The following is a 23,329-nucleotide window of genomic DNA, read 5'->3' as shown; positions in this document are numbered from 1 at the left end:
ACTTACATAAACTGCACATCAAGCTAGACAGTTTTGTAGTCTGCAGTGAAAATTAATAGTAAAAAAAGAAACCACAGATAAGTGTCCTGGTTAATGACTGCAATAAGTCTTGTCTCTCAGACACAGATAAAGAATAATGCAGTATTACAACAACATAATTAATTCAGTTGGAAAGGACACTGAAGATCTTTTAAGTTAAACTGCCACTGATGTAACTACTCCACTACTATAGTTTCCCTGACAGGTTTCCATCCTCTTTTTGCCTGAATTCTTGTAATGAAGGATAGGCTCATCCCAATTCCCTACTGGCAATTATTCTCCTATGAAGTAACCAGCATTATGATGACGTTCTAGTTCAAATATTTGAAAATGACTGTCAAAAAAATTCCAAAGGTGCTTTTTCAAGGCAACTGGATGTTCTGGTTTTTCTTTGAAGACATTTTGCTTCTCATCCAAGAAGCTTCTTCAGCTCTGAGAATCTCCATAGACAGACAGACAGACATAATTTTTAGATAATAGAATAAAATATATTCTATACATAAAAAATATGTAGAAAAACATTTATCTTGGATGGACTTAGGTGAACCAAGTTAAAGAAAATAAGTTTGTGTTGGATGGACACATTCCTCATATTTATGAAGTCTGTCTATCGTTGTCTCTTTTAATACAGTCCCATTTTCATTATAGCTAGGAAGCAATTCTATCTACTACTCTGGTATCAAAAATAAAAACCTCTGGAATGAACGATTATAGAAAAGGCAAGACATGAGAGACAGACAAAAGACTCAAGATATAGACCTTATTATGCTAATTCTATTTTATTCAGCCTTACATTAAAAAGTACTTTGGAAAGTGTAAATATTAATTTTAATTACTGAATTTTAATTTCCTCAACACCATCAGTCTTAGATCAGTTGGCGGCTATGGTTCAAGTCAACTAAAAAGCAGTATTTTCTATTTTGTCTCAGCTTTTTATACCCAAAGACAATCAATGGTGCTTCTGCCAGAATGGATGAATTATATATTTTCCCTCTCTGGTAAGAACCGATTGAAAAAACTGAAATCACTGTCAATATATGGATCTTCTACATTACCACATGCCAATTTTTTCCCTTAAAAACATTTTGGTTTTTGTGGTGTTTACACTATTTTCCAAACTAAACAGACTTAATTCTGCCATTTTTAATAATGATAAACATATAAACGGGAGGACTTTCTGACATCTTTAGAAGCATTACAATATATAAATATATTTCAAGTTAATTTATGACTTAGGAAATGTGAAAACAATGGTTTATTCCCATATCTTCCACATGTCTAAATACATTTTGTTTCCAATCAGTTCAATTTATTGCAGACCTGTAGTATAACCAGAGATTTCTAATATTTCTTTAAAATATTTTAATAGACATGTACAATATATCTAAATGCCCATGATTAAGTTGAAATGTGGCTCCTTGGTTTACCGAGGAGCTGAGGGAGTTGAAGCGCCGGAAAAGACGCCTAGAGAGTAGTTGGAGGGCCAGTCTTCTTGAATCTGACCGGACACTAGTAAGATCCCACATTAGGAATTACTTAGTGGCGATAAAAGCAGCGAAATGTAGTTATTTTGCTGCTCTTATTGCGTCATCAGATAATCGCCCGGCCGCCCTCTTTAGGGTGACCCGCTCCCTGCTCCACCAGGAAGCGCGGGAGGACCCCTTGGAGGGTAGAGCCGAGGATTTTGTTCAGTATCTGTATGACAAAATCACTCAGATTCGGGAAGATTTGGACTCCGACTGGGTAGTCTCAGGGGGAGAGACAGGGGCAGGTCTTGAGAATGTTATCTGGGATGGGTTTGATCCTGTGACCCCTGAGGACGTGGACAGGATTCTGGGTAGACTGAACGCGACCACTTGTTTATTGGACCCGTGTCCTTCCTGGTTAGTACTGGCTTCCCGGGAAGTGACACGAGGCTGGCTCCAGGGGATTATAAACGCTTCGCTGAGTGAGGGTGACTTTCCCGCCGCCTTGAAAGAGGCGGTGGTGAGGCCTCTCCTCAAGACGCCTTCCCTGGACCCGGCAATGTTGGTAAATTATCGTCCGGTCTCCAATCTTCGCTTTGTTGCGAAGGTTGTTGAGAGTGTGGTCGCGCAACAGCTCCCCCAGCACCTGGATGAAACGACGTATCTGGATCCGTTCCAGTCGGGCTTCAGGCCCGGGTACAGCACGGAAACGGCATTGGTCGCGTTGGTTGATGATCTCTGGAGGGCTCGGGACAGGGGGTGCTCCTCTGTCCTGGTCCTGTTAGATCTCTCAGCGGCTTTTGATACCATCGACCATGGTATCATGCTGCACCGGTTGGAAGAGTTGGGGGTGGGAGGCACTGTGTTGCGGTGGTTCTCCTCCTTTCTCTCTGACCAGTCGCAGTCTGTGTTGACAGGGGGACAGAGGTCGGTCCCGAGGCCCCTCATATGTGGGGTGCCGCAAGGGTCGGTCCTCTCGCCTCTCCTGTTCAACATTTATGTGAAGCCGCTGGGCGAGATCATCCGTGGTTTCGGGGTGGAGTACCATCAGTACGCTGACGACACCCAGCTGTACATCTCCACCCCGGATCACCCCAACGATGCCCTTGAAGTGATGTCCCGGTGCCTGGAGGCCGTACGGATCTGGATGGGGAGGAACAGGCTCAGGCTCAACCCATCCAAGACTGAGTGGCTGTGGTTTCCGACGTCCCGATATAGTCAGTTGACGCCATCACTGACTATTGGGGGCGAATCATTGGCCCCCACGGAGAGGGCTCGCAACTTGGGCGTCCTCCTGGATTCACGGCTGTCTTTAGAAGAGCACTTGACGGCCGTGACCGGGAGGATTTTTCATCAGGTTTGCCTGATTCGCCAGTTGCGTCCCTTTCTGGATCGGGACTCTTTACGCACGGTCACTCATGCCCTTGTCACCTCCCGCCTGGACTATTGCAACGTTCTCTACATGGGGCTCCCCTTGAGGAGCACCCGGAGGCTCCAACTGGCACAGAGTGCGGCCGCGCGGGTGGTAATGGGAGCGACATGGCGTTCCCATGTAACACCTCTCCTGCGCGAGCTGCACTGGCTCCCGGTGGTCTTCCGGGTGCGCTTCAAGGTCTTGGTTACCACCTTTAAAGCGCTCCATGGCTTAGGACCCGGGTACTTGCGGGACCGCCTACTACCACCAATAGCCTCCCACCGGCCGGTACGCTCCCATAGAGAGGGGCTCCTCCGGGTGCCGTCAGCCAAACAATGCCGACTGGCGGCCCCCAGGGGGAGAGCCTTCTCTGTGGGGGCACCTACTATCTGGAACGAGCTCCCCCCAGAGATACAGAGGATCCCGGATCTGCGCACCTTCCGCCGCGCCTTAAAGACCTTACTATTTCACCAGGCCGGCCTGGCCTAATTTTCCCCCTCTTTTATAAAAGATTTTTAAAATTTTAAATATCTTTCAGTATTTATATATTCAATTTTAAATTGGTTTTAAAAGTTTGGGGTTTTAAATTTGTCGGGGCCAAAATTATTCAATTTGATTTTATTCTATTTTTTAAATTTTGTATTGTATGTGTTTTTATTGTTTGGCTGTGCACCGCCCTGAGTCCTTCGGGAGTAGGGCGGTATAGAAATCTAATAAATAAAAAATAATAATAAATAAAATAAAAAAAATGGGAGTAAAAACAGATTCCTTACCTTTTGATCCATCCATAATTCCACGTAAGAAGGTATGCAATGATCTCATTCCCATTTGCAGTAACAGTTCGTAACCATGATATAAACTAATACAAAGAGCAAAATCTCCCTCTATTGCACCTTGCTGCATTCGCTGGGGAAAAAGACATTTCTGATTTCAGCAACAAAATTATAGTCATACAGATTCATTTGTAACAGCAATTTTACTGTGATTCTACCTACAGTTTAAGTAAATAATGAAGTGAAATAGACTTCCACCAGGGTAACTATCTAGGCACTTTTTATTTCATGTCAAGCTTATTGGGGAAAAAAAAATCAGATGCTTTGAAAGCTAAAGCCAGGATTAGATTTCTCTCTCACTGCACATCAGGGAACGTATTTTTCTGTTGTTCGGAGACGGTTGCATAAACTGTTGCATTTATACGTCTGCAAATGTTCGTTCTGACCAGGGGGGCTTAAAAACACCACATAAATGGGATAGAAAACTGTAGTGAGAAAAAATCCATTTTTGAGACAAATACCGCAAGAATATGAATACCGCATTATCTGAATGTGTTCAGATAAACGGATAAAGCCTTTGTTTAAAGTTCACAAAAATGTATAAACATTCCATCAGGTGGGCTTTCGAAAGAGTAGAAGACAGTGGTACGTTGCCTTTTTTTTAAAGGCAGTATGGGCACCTCTTTTTCTTAGACATTGCAGAGCTAGATAAGAATTGCTGTAACCCAATGGAGATATAGAAAAAGTACCGTATTTTTCGGAATATAAGACGCACCTACCTTTTTTGGTGAGGAAAAGAAGAAAAAGAAATCTCCCCCTGCCTCTGAGCAATTTTGCCTCCTTGCAGCAAACAGCAAACAGCCTGCTTTACTTTCATTTTTGTTTTCAGCATAGCTTGATTAGCACAAGGGGAAAAAAAAACTGCTCCAGCAATTTATCTCTTTGCAGCAAGCAGCAGAGCCCTGCGCAAAACAGCTGAGAGCAAATCAGCTGAGAGTCGGGAGGCCGATCCAATCAACTTGTGCTAATTAGGCTGTGCTGAAACTGAAAGGAGCTGTTTTTTCTTGCTGTTTGCTTGCAAGCAGGTAACTGCTGCAAGGCAGAGGCCAAAGGGTGGGGGCCAGTGGGTAGGCGGGGCTACATTTGGTGTATAAGATGCACCTAAATTTTCACCCCCTTTTAGGGGAGGAAAAGGTGCATCTTATACTCCGAAAAATACAGTATATTAAAGCAGTGTGGGCCAAACTTTCTGGCTCAGCGGACAAGCGGAGGCGGCAGTTCACGTGTGCACACTTTTGCAAATGCAGCTTTGTGGGTGCGCGCATTCCCCCACCACTTCCATGGCCCGGTTCCAAACGGACCACAGCCCGGGGTTGGGGACCCCTGTATTAAGGGACATTGGAGGTGGAAGTGGAATTAGAACTTTGGTTTTAATTTTATGGGAAATGATTTGCTGTTATTTTGTGCTAACTCTGTGCATGCACATTGGTGCTCTTGGCTAAAGGAATTAAACCTGGATATTTTTTTAAGACATTGTTTTCTCCTTTTCAACTCCATTTTAGTACTTAGATTTTAGTATTCACGATAAATAACTTGGATTCTTACTGAAACAGTTATCTTAATTCTGAAAGGATTTTAATCTAAGCACATTTTCCCCTGTTTGATTAGGTACAAAAAGGGAAGAAAGCAGGAAAAAAAATTATCACCACTTATCTATTCTTGAGTGCCACTGTGGAAAAGTGCCAGGTGTGTGGGTTTTCCTGAAAAGACTCTGCAAACAGTAAAGGAGGCTGTAGTAACAACGTGAGAAAAGGCCTAACACCTCCCCACCATGGGAAACAGAGGGACCAGTCCATCACATCCCAGACGTGCATTTGAATGTGACCAATTACAAATCTGATTATACAGAAAGAAAACAAATAAATAAATAATTAAATAAATAATTTTATTTCTATACCGCCCTTCTCCCGAAGGACTCAGGGCGGTGTACAGCCAATTTAAAAACACAACACACAACAATAATTAAAAATTAAAATAATTACATAAATTTGGCCGATTTAAAACCCCAAACATTTAAAATACTTAAATATTTAAAATGATATACTTCTAAAGAATATGTACCTCAAAACGTGAAGCAGGGTTTTTCCTAAATTGATCTCGTGCTAGAATTATCTGATATTTTGTAAGAGCAGATATTTCATGTCGTGGTAACACCTGGAGTCTAGTTAGCCGACTAGTAAAAATTTCCAAGACCTGAACATAAAACAGAAGACACAAAATGAATTTTTTTCTATGTCACAAGTGGTTCTACATGGCACAGAGAAACAATTCTCAGTATGAGCTATCTCACAGCAGGTTGAACCAAGTAGAACTCAAGGCTTTGAAAGAAGAAGTGATTTAATCTCTTATATTTTAATTGTTGAGAAAGTGGAGAAACAAGTCAGCTTCCTGCATTTTTGCATGACCCCAGAAGGTCATTCAGCAACTTTCTCAGAACAAATGACCAATATTTTTCGGTGTGTTAATGGTGGGGCAGTGCGTGAGAATGAGAGTGTGATACTTTTGAGGCAGTGTTAAGCCCCTGGAAGACAAACTATTAGCATTCTCAATTTATCACCATTGATTGCCTGAAATTGCAGTTACAAAATTCAGGCATTTTGTCACTGAATTCCAATGGCACAATTGGGGGAGAGTGGGTAAGTTAAAGATTGCATTCAACTGTATTCAACCTGCAATTAAATCTTATGCATCCTGAAATCCATGAATCCTTCTGCTTTTTTTTGTTTTAAAAAAAGATTTCATTTGATGCAGCTATTGCTTCCTTAAAATCTACACACTGCTCATAAAAAAGCCTATCCAATCCATTCTAGCAAATAGGATAAATTCATGAATTTAGATGCCTTAGGACTTCTAAACAATAATTGGATTCAATCTCTTTTTTGGGAGAAGGAGAAGTATTAGTTAAGGACTTAACTAATAGTTCTGCTACATGTGTTCCCAGTCAAGGAAATGAAAGAAGGACCACATATGGAATTGAAAAGAAAATTATAAGGGATCAGAATGGTGTATTTTTTTTTATTATTTTTTTATTTTGATTTATATGCCGCCCTTCTCTGGAGACTCAGGGCGGCTTACAATGCGTTAAGCAATAGCCTTCATACTTTTGTATATTTATACAAAGTCAGCTTATTGCCCCCACAAACTGGGTCCTCATTTAACCTACCTTAGAAAGGATGGAAGGCTGAGTCAACCTTGAGCCTGGTAAGATTCGAACCTGCAGTAATTGCAGGCAGCTGTGTTAATAACAGGGTGCTTTAAACCACTGTACTACCAAGGCTCTTATACCAGCTACCTTCCCTTTAAGGCTGCTGTCAGAGCAGAGTGATACAAAGGTTATACAGATAATCCTCAATTTATGACCATAGTTGAGATAGAAATTTCCATTGCTAAGCAGTGTGCTTGTAAAGCGAGATATCACATGACCACATTGCTTAATGATCCCAATCCTGGCACTCCTGGTTACTCTTGTAACTCCAGATGTGTGGGATATTAAGCGGAGGGAGGAATGCCACAGAGAGATGGGAGGCTTGGCACAGTCTGCATGAGAGATGAGGGACAGTGTATTTATTTATTTATTGTTTATTTATTGGTTCGATTTATATGCCGCCCTTCTCCAGAGACTCAGGGTGGCTTACAATGCGTTAAGCAATAGCCTTCATACTTTTGTATATATCTGCTTAGTAGGGCTTTTGGCCACCCCTAAACGGTGTTCTTTTTTATACAAAGTCAGCTTATTGCCCCCACAATCCGGGTCCTCATTTTACCTACCTCGGAAGGATGGAAGGCTGAGTCAACCTTGAGCCTGGTGAGATTTGAACTCGCAGTAATTGCAGGCAGCTGGCAGCTAAGTGCTACATAACAGCACTTTAGTCCGCTGCACCACCAAGGCTCTTGGTGTAGCGAAACACAGGGATATTAGGGAAAGAATTTGCTGCAGCTCAGGGGATTCTTGGAGCACTGTGGATCTGAAGCTGCAAGAAACCCTGGAGCTGAAGCATAAGGCTACAGCCAGTCTTGGAAGACTCAGCCACTCCACAGCTCAGCTCAGTATACCCCAGCCCAGCCACATTGTGCTCCATAGGCGTTGCCGCACCCAGCTGACCTTTGCCATTTTCTTGCCCCTACTGACAAGTTATGTCCAACCTGACCATGATGGAATAAAACATAGGAAACACCCCCCCCCAAAAAAAAAAACAATAGTCAAGGCTCACTGCAAAAATTATTTATCCAGTGCACACAGTGTTGAGCTTCAAAATTTACTGACAGTAGTCACTAAACCTTGAAAGCTCAATACTTCCCATCACATGCCCGCCATAAAAGTCCACACCATTATTTTGACATAAACCTACAAAGCCATAAATAAAAGGACCCAATTATTTGAAAAGATGCCTCCAACATTATTTAAGCCATATGAAAGCCAGCAAGTTCTAACAGGTTCTGGAGAACCGGCAGCGGAAATTTTGAGTAGTTCGGAGAACCAGCAAATACTACCTCTGGCTGGCCCCAGATTGGGGTGGGAATGGAGATTTTGCAGTATCCTTCCCCTGGAGTGGGGTGGGAATGGAGATTTTGCAGTATCCTTCCCCTGCCACGTCCACCAAACCAAACCACACCCACCAAACCACGCCCACCAAGCCATGCCCACAGAACCGGTAGTAAAAAAAAATGGATTTCACCACTGATAAGATTGGTAGAAAAGTCCTGTTGTGACCCCAAAGGTGGCCATGGCTCTCTGTATGCTGACTTGGAGTAAGGCAGATTCCCAGTTATAAGATTCTCTACTGAGAATATAACTTGTTCCCTATCTTGTTTTAATCTTTGTTGGATCAGCTTGTTTTTCCAGACACTTGCACATTAACAACTATCCTAGGACAACACTTTTGATTTAATTCTTTATAACTGTTCTACTCCTTGTACAATTGTTTCGTTTTATAGGAGTTCACTTTTTCTTTCCTCTCCTCTCCTCTCCTCAAACATTTTTCACGGAAGGATGTTTTTACTATTTTGCATACCATTCTGGGCTCCTTTAGGACAAATAGTGGTATAAAAAGAAAGCAGTTAGCCTTGTAATAATCAAACTAATTAAATGCATTAACGAAAACCAAGACTATAACTACAGAAGACAGTAAATCTGGCCTCAAATATAACGCATCATTACCTTCTAAAATCAATTATTTTTTGAGGCTAATGCTGAAGATTCTCTTAAATATCTATCTGAGATTTTAATTTTAACAAAGATTTGTTTGTTACAAACATTTATAAAGCAATCATAATTACAGCTCACTGTAATGCGATCTGCACAGGGCCAACTAGAAAATGAAACTACAAGATCTCCAAATATCTTTTCTAAGTTCAGCATCTAGTTAATTACAAAACTGTCCAAAGCCAGTCTCTGAATTCTTCCAAGAATAAACCACAACCTTTGATCAGACATGCTAGAGTGACTTTAATGAGAAACTGCAGCAAAATGCAAACCCAATCAGGATAATTCACCAACTGTTAAGCATTCTATTGTCAATCTGGTTTAATTACACATGTCACTGTTTGAAGTTTTAAACTACTGAAAAGTAAGTTCAGAAACACACCAGTAAATTCAGTGTTTTATTTAACAGGCTCAACGAGCAGAACTCCCTTAGCAAAATGAAAAATAAATTTAATTATTAACTTATATTTCAAGTTGAAGGACTCAGGCTGGAATTAGGAAAGTTTGTTAAAGGAATTGCTGAGACAGAAAGTTGCAGCTGTGATGAGTGTAACAAAGTGGGACACTACAGCCTAGCAACAAGAAAGTTACAAGTCAGAAGGACATGCTAGAAAGATGCTACCTAGGGCACCTCTACCTTATTATAATAGTAAAAGGCACACCTCTTTTGATAAGAAAGTTTATTAACATTAACATGCAATGTATGAAGAAAGAGTGTAAAGTAGAAGAAACCAATCAAAAGAAACATGTGCCAAGGAACCAATGGTTTATTCTTAGGGTGTTAACTTCCTTAATCATAGCTGTATAAATTTTGTATTTGTGCATTGTTCTGGGTCTTGGCTTCTTTAGCTGCTGAGACCCTTTTGCTGGAGTACTCCAATAAAACATGCCATTCCTCATGTCTAGTGGTCTTTATTGACTGTGGTACCCATTTTGGGTACAACGAAGTGTTGAATAAAATTTTACCTAATTCTTTCATGTTAATTCTACCTTCATTTTCATAATTCTGAAACAGATTAAAACTTACCCGTATGTAAGCAGTCTGAATTTCACTCAATTCTTTCCCAAGTGGAACCACACATTTTTCAATTCGTCGCTCATGAGAATAAGGCTGAATATCAGGAGAATCTTCAGAGCAAAGTTCTATGTGGGAAATTAACAGGTTGGTAATAACTTGCTGAACAGCCTGTTAAAGAAAGTGGCAAATAAAATTATGTGTTGCATCTCGATTAGGCTCACGTTCGCACAATAAAAATCAGACGTATTTGGACACAGAATTTCAGAGTTAAAGTCTTTCAGATCCTTTACTAATCTTCACAGTCTGTAAATATTATAGACAAGCAAGAGTAAATGAGGAAAAAATTCAAGTTGTCCCAGCTGTGGGGTTTGTAGCACACATATTAAGATGCAAACACCTAATTATCCGCCACAGAATTGCCAATGTCAGGCTGGCTGTGCATGTATGATTTTTAAATTTTAAAAAAATGTTGGGATAATCTTGACTGTATTTCTTTTAAGTTAATTTTAAAAGCTTTTCCCTCAAAATGGTAAAAAATTTTTTTACCCCAAACATAAACACCGCACATCACTTCACAATGTACCTATAGAAGATCCCAGTAGCTTCCAATATTTTACTAATAGAACTTATTAAGGAATAGTTTTGGGCCCTTCCCTCCTGTCAGTTTAAACTGTCAGCCGATAAAGAAACTGCATAAGAAGGAAAACAACTTTGGAGAACTGAGATGTGCACTGAAGTATAGCAATAGTCTTAAAAATCAACAGAGATAATGTATAATTGTTAAGAAAATCTAGTTCCCTCAACAAAAAGAATTGACTCACCTTCGCATCACTGCCAGGAGTTGCACTTAGAGCCAAGATTCTAAACTCTTTGGTATATTTGCATAATTCTTTCACCACCTGAAGGGAGAATAACTTTCATCACAACTAAGTTTATTCTATTATATCCAAAATAATTCTGATAAAATGCAAAATATGAACAAAGCAAATTCTGACTCCCAAATTAGTAGCATCTAACAGAAAATAAAAAAAATCAGTTTCCATAAAATAAATGTGTATCTTTCTGAGGTGTAAGCCTATATTTGTAAACTTATGCTATGTGATAAAATCCAGAGACAATATTTATTTTCTGGTTAAGACAGAGTCCCCAGCATCATGAAACTGCACTGCTAAAGCTAAACTGCAAAATGGCCACTTTGCAGTGGGGCAATTTTTGCAGTTGTAAGAACCCAAAAAGATGGAATGTTTGGGTTATAAACTCTAACTTAAACATTCCACTTTTTTTGGTTCTTCCTGTTCTAACTTCCACTGTTACTGGTATTGCCAGAAATCAGAGTTTAAAAGATGAGATAGATAGCATGTCTTCTATCAAAATAGCTGTTAATTTCCCTTTTTCCTTATATTGCCCTAGAGCCAAATACTTTTTCTAAAAAAAAATGCTTCCTTTTTTTTGCTAACATTCGTACTCAAATTGTATTATTTATATGATGCCTCTTCTGTTATGTTGAAATGCAGAAAAAAAAATAGAAGATTAATACCACATCAAAAAGAATCTGGAAATAAAAAATAAAATTGAAAAGAATTGCATACTTGGGCTCACTGGCTACAGGTAAAACAGAATCGATTTTAAGATTTACTACTTATAACCTATAAAAGATTTTCTACCTATAGGATGACATTTAAGAGCCACCTAGTGGCAAAAAAAGTATTTTCCTGTAGGATTTAAAGTGGAATTTTTCAACTCTCATCCTAAAATCCTGTTTCTTGATGCAGTCTTTTTTTAATACATGCACTGAAGAGTCTATATAAATATACAATTCTAAATCAGTTAAAAAGAGCCTAATGTGCTCATCAACAGCTGGAAGACACTTTAACAATTTCTAGAGCAGCAGTTTCAAAATCCCTGTTTAGAAATTAGTTCAAACTTACAGAAAGAGCTAACTGTTTCCCTCCAACTTGCTGCATGTGACAGAAAAAAGAATGAATGAATGCCTGCATCAATTTTTAGCTCTGGTCAAAGCCACTCCAGATTAGCTCCAGACTAATATGTGCTCCCAACTTGATTGCTTTTTAAATAATAATCTATTCAAAGACAGAGTATAAGCTTGTACAATCCAGACTACCTGACAATACGCATGATTTCCAAGAGCTTTATGGGCTTCATCAATAACCAGGCATTTAATTTCTGCTGCTGGACATGTGCCACGAGAAAGATCATTTGCCATTATTTGAGGAGTGAGAAAGAAGACTCTTCTGGTGCGCCAGATTTCTTTCCGATCAACAATTTGGGTACCTCCTGAAAAAAAGATAAGAAAAATTTGTATGTCTAAACATACATAGCACAGCCATTTGCTAGCAATTAATATGAGCTGCATATTCTAGCAAAGTTTATATTAAATGCATTCTTATACATTTAAAAATCAGTCTTTAGGTTTCTACATTGCTAGCCAGAAAAATATTTTAAGTGACAGCATTTCAGAATGATACTGGTAGTACTTTTCTATACTGAAAATAGAAAATTACTTGCATTTTGCATAAAGTACTGGTCAGCAATCACAGATCAAATTGAAGAAATTCAATTGAACTATTTTTCTTTAAACTAAAATCCACCAAATCTGTTGAATTACAAATCACCAAATGGTTGCACAAAAACAGAAAGTACAATTCAAAGTCCCAGCAAGACTGATTGATTGCACAGTATCCTTGCTGTGCTTGGGTACTAGAAGCCTACACAGTCACACATACTTCATCTTGTAAAAAAATATACTCAAGATAATCAGGATTAAATTCTCTACCCATTTTAACCATGCAAAACTGGGGATAATTACTCCCAAGAAGGTAATCTGAGCATATCCTGGGATAATGGAGTAACAGTTAGGGAATGCCCCTGCCAAAATACTTGAGTAAACAGTAGTCAAGTTTGTGGGAATAATTATATTTGAGACTAAGAAAAAGGGTAATTGGATCAAACAATTTAAGAAATCCAACTGTGAAAGGATTTAATGGCTAGAATGAATCACATTTCTCTTAACTATTTTGGGTGGAAACAGACTTGGTGAAAGTCAAAAATTAGCACATAAACAGGAATGCAAATAATCCATAAGGAAAAAAACTATGAAATACCAGTAATAACAGGTACCACAGGCTTTCTCCCTAAATTATGCAGCTTTGTACAGAAGACTGGATTTTGCAAATAAGCATGTAACATCTAAAAATAAATTAATAAGGGTCTACCTTGTGCTTCTCTTAAATCACAACTGTCATTCCATTTATTCTGGGTAGAGAAATACACACAGAACTCTTCAGCATTTATTTTTAAAAGCAAGACTGCTGAATAAGGTACAAAATAAACCCTACAATGAAACCAATAACCCCGTCACAGCTTAATATTTATTTATCAAGCATATATAACAGGTAAAAGTATAAACATAATTTGAATACATGAAAAGAGTAAGAGTAAAAAGGAAATATTAGGACAGGGACGGTAGGCATGCTGGTGCCTACCACATCAACAGGAATTGGGCTGCTTGGAAGTGCTGGTGGTATCGATCCAACCAAAACAGGCACATAAAAAGAAAAATCCAAGCTGGGAGAAAGAAACTGGAAACAACATGGAGCCTGATTTTTGGGGGGGGGGGAAGTTTATTGGTAAACAGAACGACACACAAAGACAGCGTGCAGTTCTGGGTCAGCAGATGGATTTTTTTCTTCCAACCAGGATATAAAAAAAGAAATAAATCCTTTCGGTCCAGTTTCACTACTGGTCCCTTTCCACGGATAAAAGAGATGCCTTATTCTGGAATTCATCCCTGGAAGCTTTCAAGAAGAGACTGGGTTGCCCTCTGTCAGAAATGATGTAGGCAGGATGTCCTGCTTGGGGGGGTTTGGACTGGATCACCTACAAGGTCCCTTCCAACTCTGTTAATCTGAACCTATCTAAAATGGAACTTCTTTTCAACTTCACAGTCTTATAGATCTCATCCCATTTCCCCCCCCCCCCACTAGTGATCCACACACCCCGCTTAGCTTCCCACGGAGCAGACAAAAGACACTAAGCCGGCTCCTGCCAAAACAGCGCGATCCTGAGCCAACAGGCAGGGCGTGTGACCCACCCGTCATCTCGGCCATATGCGAAGCTGGGATGCCCAGGAGGCGGGCGCACGCTTCCCGTTGCTGAGCCACCAAAGGCTTGGTCGGGGCCAGGAAGAGGATCTTGCCGCCTGGGAACCACCGGTAGAAATTGTACATGACCACGGCGGCTACCAGCGTTTTGCCCAGCCCTGTCGGCAGGCAGAGCAGCGTGTTGGCCAGGAGCGCTTCCCACGACGCTCGGACCTGGTAGGCGCGCTCCTCCACGCAGCCGCCGGACGGGAACATCCACAGAGCGCCCGGAGCGCCGCCGATGAATCCCCGGGCAGCAGAAGAGCCTGACGGAGAGGACCAGGAGGGCGAATCCGTTGCCTCGGCTTCTATGGCTGCAGCCAACAGCGCCGCCTCTTCTTCTTCTTCCTCCTCCTCCTCTTTCACCGCCGGCGCGGGAGTCGGCTGCGCTCCCCATGCTTGGAAGAGCGTGGCCTGCCGGCTTCTGCCTTTCATTTCAGCTGCGCCGCCGTCGCCGCCCTCCCGCCGTTCTCCCGCAACTCCTCTCAATGGGCAGCGACGCCATCTTGAGGGCCGCCGAAAAAACCCGCCAGCTTTTGAGGAGGGCCCTGATTGGCCGGGCCCAAGAAGGGCGGATCGATCACGTGCTCCATTCTTTCGCCTTTTTTTTTTTTTGAATAGAGTTCTTTATTGGCCAAGTGTGATTGGACGCAGAAGGAATTTGTCTTCGGTGCCTATGCTCTCAGTGTACATAAAAAGACAAGATACGTTCGTCAAGAATCATAAGGTGCAACACTTAATGATAGGCATAGGGTACAAATAAGCAATCAAATCATATTAGGAAAGAATATCAATATAAATATAAATCGTAAGGATACCAGCAACAAAGTTACAGTCATGCAGTCATAAGTGGGAGGAGATGAGTGATAGGAACGATGAGAAGATTAATAGTAATAGTAATGCAGCCTTAGTGAATACCGTAGTTTGACAGTGTTGAGGGAATTATTTGTTTAGCAAATAGTTCGGGGAAAAAACTATTTATTCACGAAGGAAGGCGAATAAACGTGTTCCAGGTCAGGGGTCTCCAAGCTGGGCAACTTTTAAGACTCGTGGACTTCAACTCCCAGAGTTCCTCAGCCAGCAAAGCAAAGAAAAAAAAGCAAAGAAAAGGCTAAGGAACTGTGGGAGTTGAAGTCCACAAGTTTTAAAGTTGCCCTGCTTGGAGACCCCTGTTCCAGGGTAATGTTGCAGGATCCAATCTGGATCGGTCACCGGGAGCTGAGGTTTTTTGTGTTCCGAGCTTTCGGACTCGTCCTGGAACACAACTTCAGGGAACTTTTTTCTAGCCAAAACCTCAAGGCAAAACCTCTCGTCCCAGTGACCGATCTTTTTGGATCTTTCACTTTTTTTTAATTCGGTTACCAGAGAAAGGGAGATTCAGAGAGAGAGAGAGAGAGAGAGAGAGAGAGAGAGAGAGAGAGAGAGGGAGAGAGAGAAGTAGAAGTAGGATTTTTAAAGGGAACAACCAACTTGCAATGAAATTCCATTTTAATTCCAATTTAATGACGATTAGTGTACATTCAAAGTGACTAGCTAGCTAGCTAGCTAGCTATCATCTCTTAGACTACAATACCCAGCATGCATCAGAAATTGCTCCGACGCTCTGGCTTTTGCGTCCACCCAATCACGTAACAGGAGCCTCTGCTTTCTCGGGTAGGACTACGCTACCCAGCATTCCCAACGGGAAGAGGCGAACGGAACCGCGTACGGATGGAGGCGGCGTGGCGCGCCAAGCGTGCTGGAATTGTATCTCGTGCTGTGGGCTTGTGAGGGGCAGCTGAAGGGTTCCCGGACTTTCTCCTAGTAGGCGTCCGCGCGTGAGGCGATGTAATGGCGGACCGCGCGCGTCCTTGGAGCCTGGAGGAGCTGCGGAGCGAGGAGCTGCCCAAGCGGGAGATTGTCCACTTTCTGCAGGAGCAAGCGGCGCACAGGGTGGGGGGTCCGAGGCGCGATCTGACGGGTGGTCAGGCTCTATTCATACGTTCATGCGGAGCTAGCCTGGACGCGTGTAGCTTTCATTTGGCCAGAAGATCTGTGCTAAATTGCGAAGTCCCTTCCTCTCCTGCCTTCTTCTTCTTCTTCTTCTTCTTCTCATTATCATTATCATTATTATTATTATCATTATCATCATCATCATCATCATCATCATCATCATTATTTTTTATTATTATTATTATTATTATTATTATTATTATTATTATTATTATTATTATTATTATTATTATTATTATTATTATTATTATTATTTTGCCCACGTTGCCCAGTTTTCTTTAGTCAGGGCTCCCTCTTTCTTTAGCCCTGTCCCGCTCTTCGAAGCAAGCCATATAGATCGATCGATCTCTTCCGGCGTGATGAGAGCCTTTCACTGGGGTCGCCTTAACTTTCCTCCCCTTTTTCGTTTCACGTGACTGCGGCATTCCCACATGCCAGCTTGGGTTGTGGTCGTAAGCATAGCGGGGAAAAAACAGCCTTCCCACGCCTGGGAGTGGGGTGTTGGGAGGGGATAGGGATTACTGATTACATTACTGACAGGTCAGAATAAAGTAATTTATAATCACAGATTGGTCAGGCACTAATTCATTCTTGCAGATTTTAATACATTTGATCCCCCCCCCCCGTTATTTGTTGAGTGATCTTTGGATGCCATTCGCATACTTTGCCTTGAATTTCAGAGCAGAGCAAAACATTAAAATAACCTGCTGTTATGGGCAATAGCCTTTAAGTTTTTGAAATACAAGAAAACTGCCCATTGGATAATTATCAAAGACAAAGAAATAGGGCTTGGAGAGGGCTTCCTGTAGCCATTCATCTGCTTTCTGTGTTAACATGAAAGGAATTGCTAGGAGATGAAAAAAAAGTCTCAATTTTTTCGAATTGAAATAGTTTAGATGAATCCAAAAAGCTTTCAGTTTAAAGTGCAAAGGAGAAGGGTATATTGTATAACTGAAAGCTTCTTTCAGTTGTACAGTATCTTCTATTTTTAATTTTACCTGATCTAGATTTATGGACGTGAGATCATAGACATTTTTATCTGGAATACTGCGATATTGTGATTTGTTTTTAAATTTATTTAAAGCTGATCTGCAATTTCATGGCTTACTTACATTGCAAATGAATTTATGTTTATTGTCCATAAAATTGGTAGATAGGAAAAACCAAGAGGAAGAGAATAGTATTCTTTTCACTGTGCCCTTTGCTCTTTTTCTGTTTTACGATTGGGTTCTGTTCTGCAATTTGCTGTGACCACCCTGAATGGACTTCTTAGTATAGTATAGTATAGGAATCACACGTTTTTGGATTTGAGGACCAATAATTGGATTTATTTGATGCTACTAGAAACTTTAGATAGACTTCAGTTTTTCATATTGTAAAGTGTATATACTATTCCAGCTTACTTTGCAGTATAGGAAAACTTGTCATTTATTACAGCTAGCTGAACTAATCTTAAGTTTTGTTTGTAGTTTCTTGCAGAGCACAAGTTGCTTGGTCAGATAAAAAATGTGGCTAAAACAGCTAGTAAGGATCAGTTAATAACAGCATACAACCAACTCTTTGAAACAAAGGTAGGTCTTATGCTTGCCTTACTTTACCAGTGCTTTATTTGTAAACTGAAAATGGATGAAAAGCTCAGTGGATAGATAATAGTATTTTTTCTACAAAAGGTGCTGAGCATCTCTACTTAAAAAGACTGCTGTGCTGAAGAAATTATTGTCTGTATTCTTTATTGTTGTTAAAACTTTCTGCTTGAAAGAAAAAAATAAAACTCTGATTTGGGTTTTGATTATTAAGTAGATAATGGTTATAGAAGTGACTAGTATTTGCTATTTTAGATAAGTGAAGAGTTGACATTGTAACTGTATTATGTATCTTACTGCACCAAAATAAGTTGGAAGTCACTTTTTGTTTCTTTTCCTTCTCCTCACTTTCTTTACTCTCCCCTTTTCTTTCCCACTTTTTATATTGTATTTATTTATATTTATATTTTATATTAAGTAAAAACTTTTAACACAAATATTTTTTTAAAAAGCAATTTTTAAAGAAATACCTATGTATAATGCTTCTAGACAGACTAGGATCAGTATATAAATATGGTCAAATTAGCTGTTAAAACTTGTGTTACATGAATGTTTTTCCCAGAATGTTATTTTAATTAAACGTCATCATTTTAACTTGGACCTGCTATATAGTACTGATAGATTTTATATGGCAGAACTATAATGACATTTTAGAGAAAGATTTTAAGATTGCACCAAGAAAATATAAGTGCAATGCCTTGAACATTCATAATATAATAAGTATGATTGTATTCAGATTCATTCAATATTATAATAATATACCAGTAGAATAGAATAGGGGTCCCCATCCCCTGACCTATAGCCCAGTATTAGGCCCTGCTGCCGCTGGCGGTCTACAGAGCTGGAGAAGTTGGGGACTGCTGGAATAAAAAACAAAGAATTGGTAAAGATCACAAATGTATCAAGTTTTAAAAACTGACATTGAAAGTTTCCGACAAATGGCTATGGTGGTCCATTTAAAAAATCATGGGTAGCACTTTGACAAATTGCACATTGACAACAAGCACCTACCTGTCAATTGCAAATGGCCACATTGCTTAGCTATACACATATACTACAATGATAGATTACAACTTCCTAGATTCTTAGTAAGAACTTGAGGTTTACAAAGGACAATACCAGCTAAGAACTGGCAGCTGTGACTTCACATTGTTGTGAGCAGATATGCTCAAATGGCTCCTTTGCTAGATTCCCATTCTTAATCCCCTTTGTCTAGAATTGTATACTTCTTTTTATCTTATTTACTTTTTAATCTGGATTTTATATACTTTATTTATTAGATTGTTGTACACCATCTAGAAATGCGTTTTGTGAAATTTGATTAATGAATACTCTTCATAGCACTGTTATAACTTCCTTAGGTAGATCACTAAAATGTATATTTCCCAGAGCTTTAAGGACACAGAGAGCACTGAACAAGTGGCAGAACAGCTAAAAAATACCAAGATTGATGAAAACCAACCCAAAAAGACAAAACCTGAAGAAGTTGTTGATGAGGTAAGTTGGGAAGTACCTCAGTCATGGTTTTCAATTTCTACTAAGTGAGTAAATTAATATATATATATATATACTAATGAGAAAGGACATATTCACAATACACCTAGCATAGCTGGGATACGTAAGAGACAAGTTCTTTTGTCTATTGAAAATAATGATGTAATTATAAAGCATATTCCGCAAAATAGGTCAATACTGTATAACTGTTTAAATTTAAGTTCTGTGATAGTTGTGTCTGATTTTGAGCTGATAGTGATTTTTATTATGCACATTAGATCTTTTGGGGTTCTGACTTCTGAAATCAGCTGCATTTTCCATATATGTAACAACATGGTCAACTCAAGCTTGAATACATAATTCTTTTAAAATAAAATGTATATGATCAAGCTTAGTGGTATATGTCATAAACCTCTATACATATTTTTAAGAATAAAATCTATTGGAGAAGACATTTCTGGATATATGTGTACAAAATGATATAGTTCATGGTATTACCCTTTTTGGGACCAGATAGAAAGCCACTTGAAAAGAATTTTCAGTTCAGTAGTGATCTTAACATTAATTGACCTAATTAATTAATTAGCAGTTTGTCCAGATGCTAAATAAATATCCCCTCCCATAGAAGGAGGGACAGAATTCCTGTAAAATTTTGTAAAATGTATACTTCTCTGAGAGGGTATGAAAAGGAAAGTGGACTATTTATATCCTTTTAAAAATACACTATATAAAACTTTGAACATCTGTATTTTTAAAATTATTTAGTGTTTTGTTTCTTTCCTCTTTCATTGCAGACTTCCCCAAAATATACCAAGTCAATTCTGAAAAAGGGGGATAAAACCAACTTTCCAAAAAAAGGTGATATTGTTCATTGCTGGTATACAGGCAAGCTGCAAGATGGAACTGTTTTTGATACTAATATTCAGTCAAGTAAGTGTTTAGACAGCTCTTTAAAAAAAAAAAGCTGGCAAAGCTTTTAAAGATTCAAGTGGTCCTCATTGAAGGCAGAGTGATGGAGCTAGCTGCAGTGTCTTTCAAACAATAAATTGGAGCCAAGTTAGACTGTAAACCCTCTACATTTTGCATTTGTTCAAGCCATCATGGAAAAAAGATGGAAAATCTTTTTTTAAAAATTTTTTTTATTCCACATTATTTTTATAAATATAATTCAAGGTGACAAACAGACACCTGATATTCTCTCCTCCTATTTTCACAACAGCAACCCTGTAAAGGAAGTTGGGCTGAGAAAGTGATCCAAAATCATTCAGTTAGCTTTCATGCCTAATGTAGTACCAGAACTCCGTTTCCTGATTTTTAGCCTAGTATTTTAATAATCTACAGCAGACTTTAGACTTTACTAGAATTCTTGTGAATCAAGACTGGTCTTCCCTACAGTGTTATTTTGTACCCAGAAAGGAAGGAGAAAGATGCAAATGCTCTATTAAGATTTGAATCTTAATTCCCTGTTAATCTGATAGTTTGCAACCAAATCTTATCTTTCAGGTTCAAAGAAAAAAAAAGCATCTAAACCACTGAGCTTCAAAGTTGGTGTTGGAAAAGTGATTCGAGGTGTAAGTGTGCTAATGTGGGTGACTGAGTGTATCAGGTTCTCATACCCTTTCATTATTAGAAAATAGTTTTGGTGTTGCAGCTGTTCAGCCATCTGTCTGTTTCTTTCAATAAGAGGAGGCATTGGGTATATGTCATCCCATGAGCCCTTTAGATTCTTCTCTCCTGCCAGGAATGAGAGAACACCATTGGAAGTCTGCCCATACGTTTCCTGGACCAGTGTCCAATTGTCATAATTAGAGATTTTGGGAGACATCTATGTGTCATACATACATCATCACATGCATGATGTTGTATCATAATGTTTGCAGATGTCACTTCTGATACTTTCCTTAGTTCTAGTTTTCAGTTGTAGGAAGATTGTTTACATTTCCTGCAGATCTTGGACCAGTGTCCAATTGTCATAATTAGAGATTTTGGAAGACAGCTGTATGTCATACATACATCATCACATGCATGATGTTATATCATATGTTTGCAGATGTCACTTCTGATACTTTCCTTAGTTTTAGTTTTGGGTTGTAGGAAGATTGTTTATTAGTTCTGCATCTCTACCGAGACAGGAGACTGTAATATTCAGGTTTGTAAATCTGTATTCATGACCTAATGGGACGTGGTGGCTCAGTGGCTAAGATATTGAGCTTGTCAATCAAAAGGTCAGCATTTCAGTGGTTCAAATCCCTAGTGCCGCATAACCGGTGAGCTCCTGTTACTTGTCCCAGCTTCTGCCAACCTAGCAGTTCAAAAGCACGTAAAAAATGCAGGTAGAAAAATAGGGACCATCTTTGGTGGGAAGGTAACACTGTTCCATGTGCCTTTGGCGTTTAGTCATGCCAGCCACATGACCACGGAGACGTCTTCAGACAGCGCTGGCTCTTCAGCTTTGAAACGGAGATGAGCACCGCCCCCTAGAGTCAGGAACGACAAGCACGTTACTTTACCTATTCATGACCTTCTGTAATATTGCAGTCCCTGGGTCCAATTGAGTCCAATCTACTTAATTTTCAGATGAATTTTGTAGGCCTGATGAAAGTATCTTGTACTATTTCTCTAAATAATATCTAGCATGTGTTGTGTGGAAATCTTAACAAAAAGGCTTCAGCAGCAGTGGAGAATGAAAAAGAAAGGCATCGTATTAAAACTAACCAGAACACATTTCTTTTCTATTTTTTCAGTGGGATGAAGCCTTACTGACAATGAGCAAAGGAGAAAAGGCTAATTTGGAAATTGAGCCAGAATGGGCTTATGGGAAGAAAGGACAACCTGATGCCAAGTATCCTGCTGACATTTATCACTATGTAGATTGCAAAAACCATTTTTCCTATACAAGAGATTGAGAGCATATTTTTTCCAACAATTTTATACTGTTGCAGAAGTCTCCATTGTTGTCCATAATACTAAGTGTCTTGACAGATACATCAATGGGATGGATCTTCATTGACAGATCCCTCATTGTGAAAGAACTGGAAAAACTTCTTGGGGGTGGAGAGGTAAAGAGGTGGGACAGAATAAGGCAAAGTTCAAATGGCAATCCTCAGTATTCTCATCTAATATTGGATGCAAAGCAGAAAGGGGGGGGGACTATGTTTCACTGATTTAATTATGTTATCTTGTCTGATCTTCATGATTAAGTTATCTTTAATTGTCTAAACAGGTAGAAAAGGAAAAATGGACATTGATGGGTGGTTAAGAGTATTTCATATTCTCAATTTCATGCTTACATCCTCTAAGGGGCATTACATCTAAGGAGCATTGCTTCCACAATGTCTAGGTACTTTTTTTATTTATGAGCATTCATTACAGGTAGTCCTTGACTTGGGACAATTGAGCCCAAAATTTCTGTTGCTAAGTGTAACATTTTTTAAGTGAGTTTTTCCAGTTTATGGCTTTTCTTGCCACAATTGTTAATCACTTTAGTTGTTAAGTGAATCTGGCTTCCCTGTTGACTTTGCTTGTCAGAAGGTTGCAAAAGGGGATCATATGACCTCGGGACACTGCAACCATCATAAATTAGTCAATTGCCAAATGTCTAAATTTTGATCATGTGACCATGGGGATGCTACAATGGTTAGAAATGTGAAAAATGGTCGAAAGTCACTTTTTTCAGTGTCTTTGTAAGTTTGAACAGTCACTAAATTATCTGTTGTAAGTCAAGGACTACCTGTACTTGGTTGCCAAAGCTCCCATCTGAGTTATACGCTGAACAAGAATACCTTGTGAAAAGTCATGCAATTTTTAAAAAATTACACCAATCTTTATGTATAGATACATTTGCAACACAATCTACTATATAAGAAATTCCTTAACTTCTATTTCAGGATTCCACCCAATGCAAAACTTTTCTTTGAAATTGAACTGGTAGATATTGAATGATGTATTGTCTCTTCAGTCTTGAGTATTTGTGAAGACACAGTACTTCCGATTTCAGGGAAATGCAATTGTGGCCTTTTATCTGATGGAGGAGTCAAAAGACTCTTACTGCAATTATAGTACAATGTCTGTATTACTAAAAACTACTTTATACATGGCTTTGACTGATGTTTTGTAGCAAAGACTTG

At 39.4% G+C, this 23,329-nt stretch overlaps 2 protein-coding genes across 2 annotated transcripts in view; one reads left to right on the top strand and one right to left on the bottom strand.

The window, feature by feature from the left end:
* Window positions 1-14,666, bottom strand: part of FANCM (FA complementation group M) — a 46,012-nt gene extending 31,346 nt beyond the window's left edge. The window contains exons 1-6 of the mRNA XM_087894971.1: window positions 14,085-14,666; window positions 12,096-12,268; window positions 10,795-10,872; window positions 9,983-10,141; window positions 5,814-5,945; window positions 3,693-3,825 (exon numbers count right to left, since the gene is read on the bottom strand). Coding sequence (XP_087751097.1) covers window positions 3,693-3,825; window positions 5,814-5,945; window positions 9,983-10,141; window positions 10,795-10,872; window positions 12,096-12,268; window positions 14,085-14,568 — 1,159 coding nt within the window. The 5' untranslated portion in view covers window positions 14,569-14,666. The remainder of the gene's footprint in view (window positions 1-3,692; window positions 3,826-5,813; window positions 5,946-9,982; window positions 10,142-10,794; window positions 10,873-12,095; window positions 12,269-14,084) is intronic.
* A 1,128-nt stretch (window positions 14,667-15,794) lies between these two features.
* FKBP3 (FKBP prolyl isomerase 3) lies at window positions 15,795-23,298 on the top strand. The gene is made up of 7 exons (XM_034433308.3): window positions 15,795-16,065; window positions 17,595-17,696; window positions 19,098-19,205; window positions 19,997-20,132; window positions 20,706-20,773; window positions 21,947-22,044; window positions 23,090-23,298. The coding sequence occupies exons 1-7, from the start codon at window positions 15,964-15,966 to the stop codon at window positions 23,142-23,144; spliced, it is 669 nt and encodes a 222-aa protein (XP_034289199.1). The 5' UTR covers window positions 15,795-15,963; the 3' UTR covers window positions 23,145-23,298.
* The last annotated feature ends 31 nt before the right edge of the window (window positions 23,299-23,329 follow it).

Source organism: Pantherophis guttatus, chromosome 1, assembly GCF_059756535.1.
Source record: "Pantherophis guttatus breed Tessera chromosome 1, ASM5975653v1, whole genome shotgun sequence".
NCBI classification, from domain to species: domain Eukaryota; kingdom Metazoa; phylum Chordata; class Lepidosauria; order Squamata; family Colubridae; genus Pantherophis; species Pantherophis guttatus.
Note: the sequence above shows the minus strand (reverse complement) of the source record. Positions and strands in the feature narration are given on the sequence as shown.

Bases quoted from the DNA above. Each gene is read 5' to 3' on its own strand.
- FKBP3 (XM_034433308.3), top strand. From the start codon at position 15,964: ATGGCGGACCGCGCGCGTCCTTGGAGCCTGGAGGAGCTGCGGAGCGAG. The intron at 17,697-19,097 runs GTAGGTCTTATG...TATATTTCCCAG, and splicing joins ACCAACTCTTTGAAACAAAG to AGCTTTAAGGACACAGAGAG. The intron at 20,774-21,946 runs GTAAGTGTGCTA...CTATTTTTTCAG, and splicing joins TTGGAAAAGTGATTCGAGGT to TGGGATGAAGCCTTACTGAC.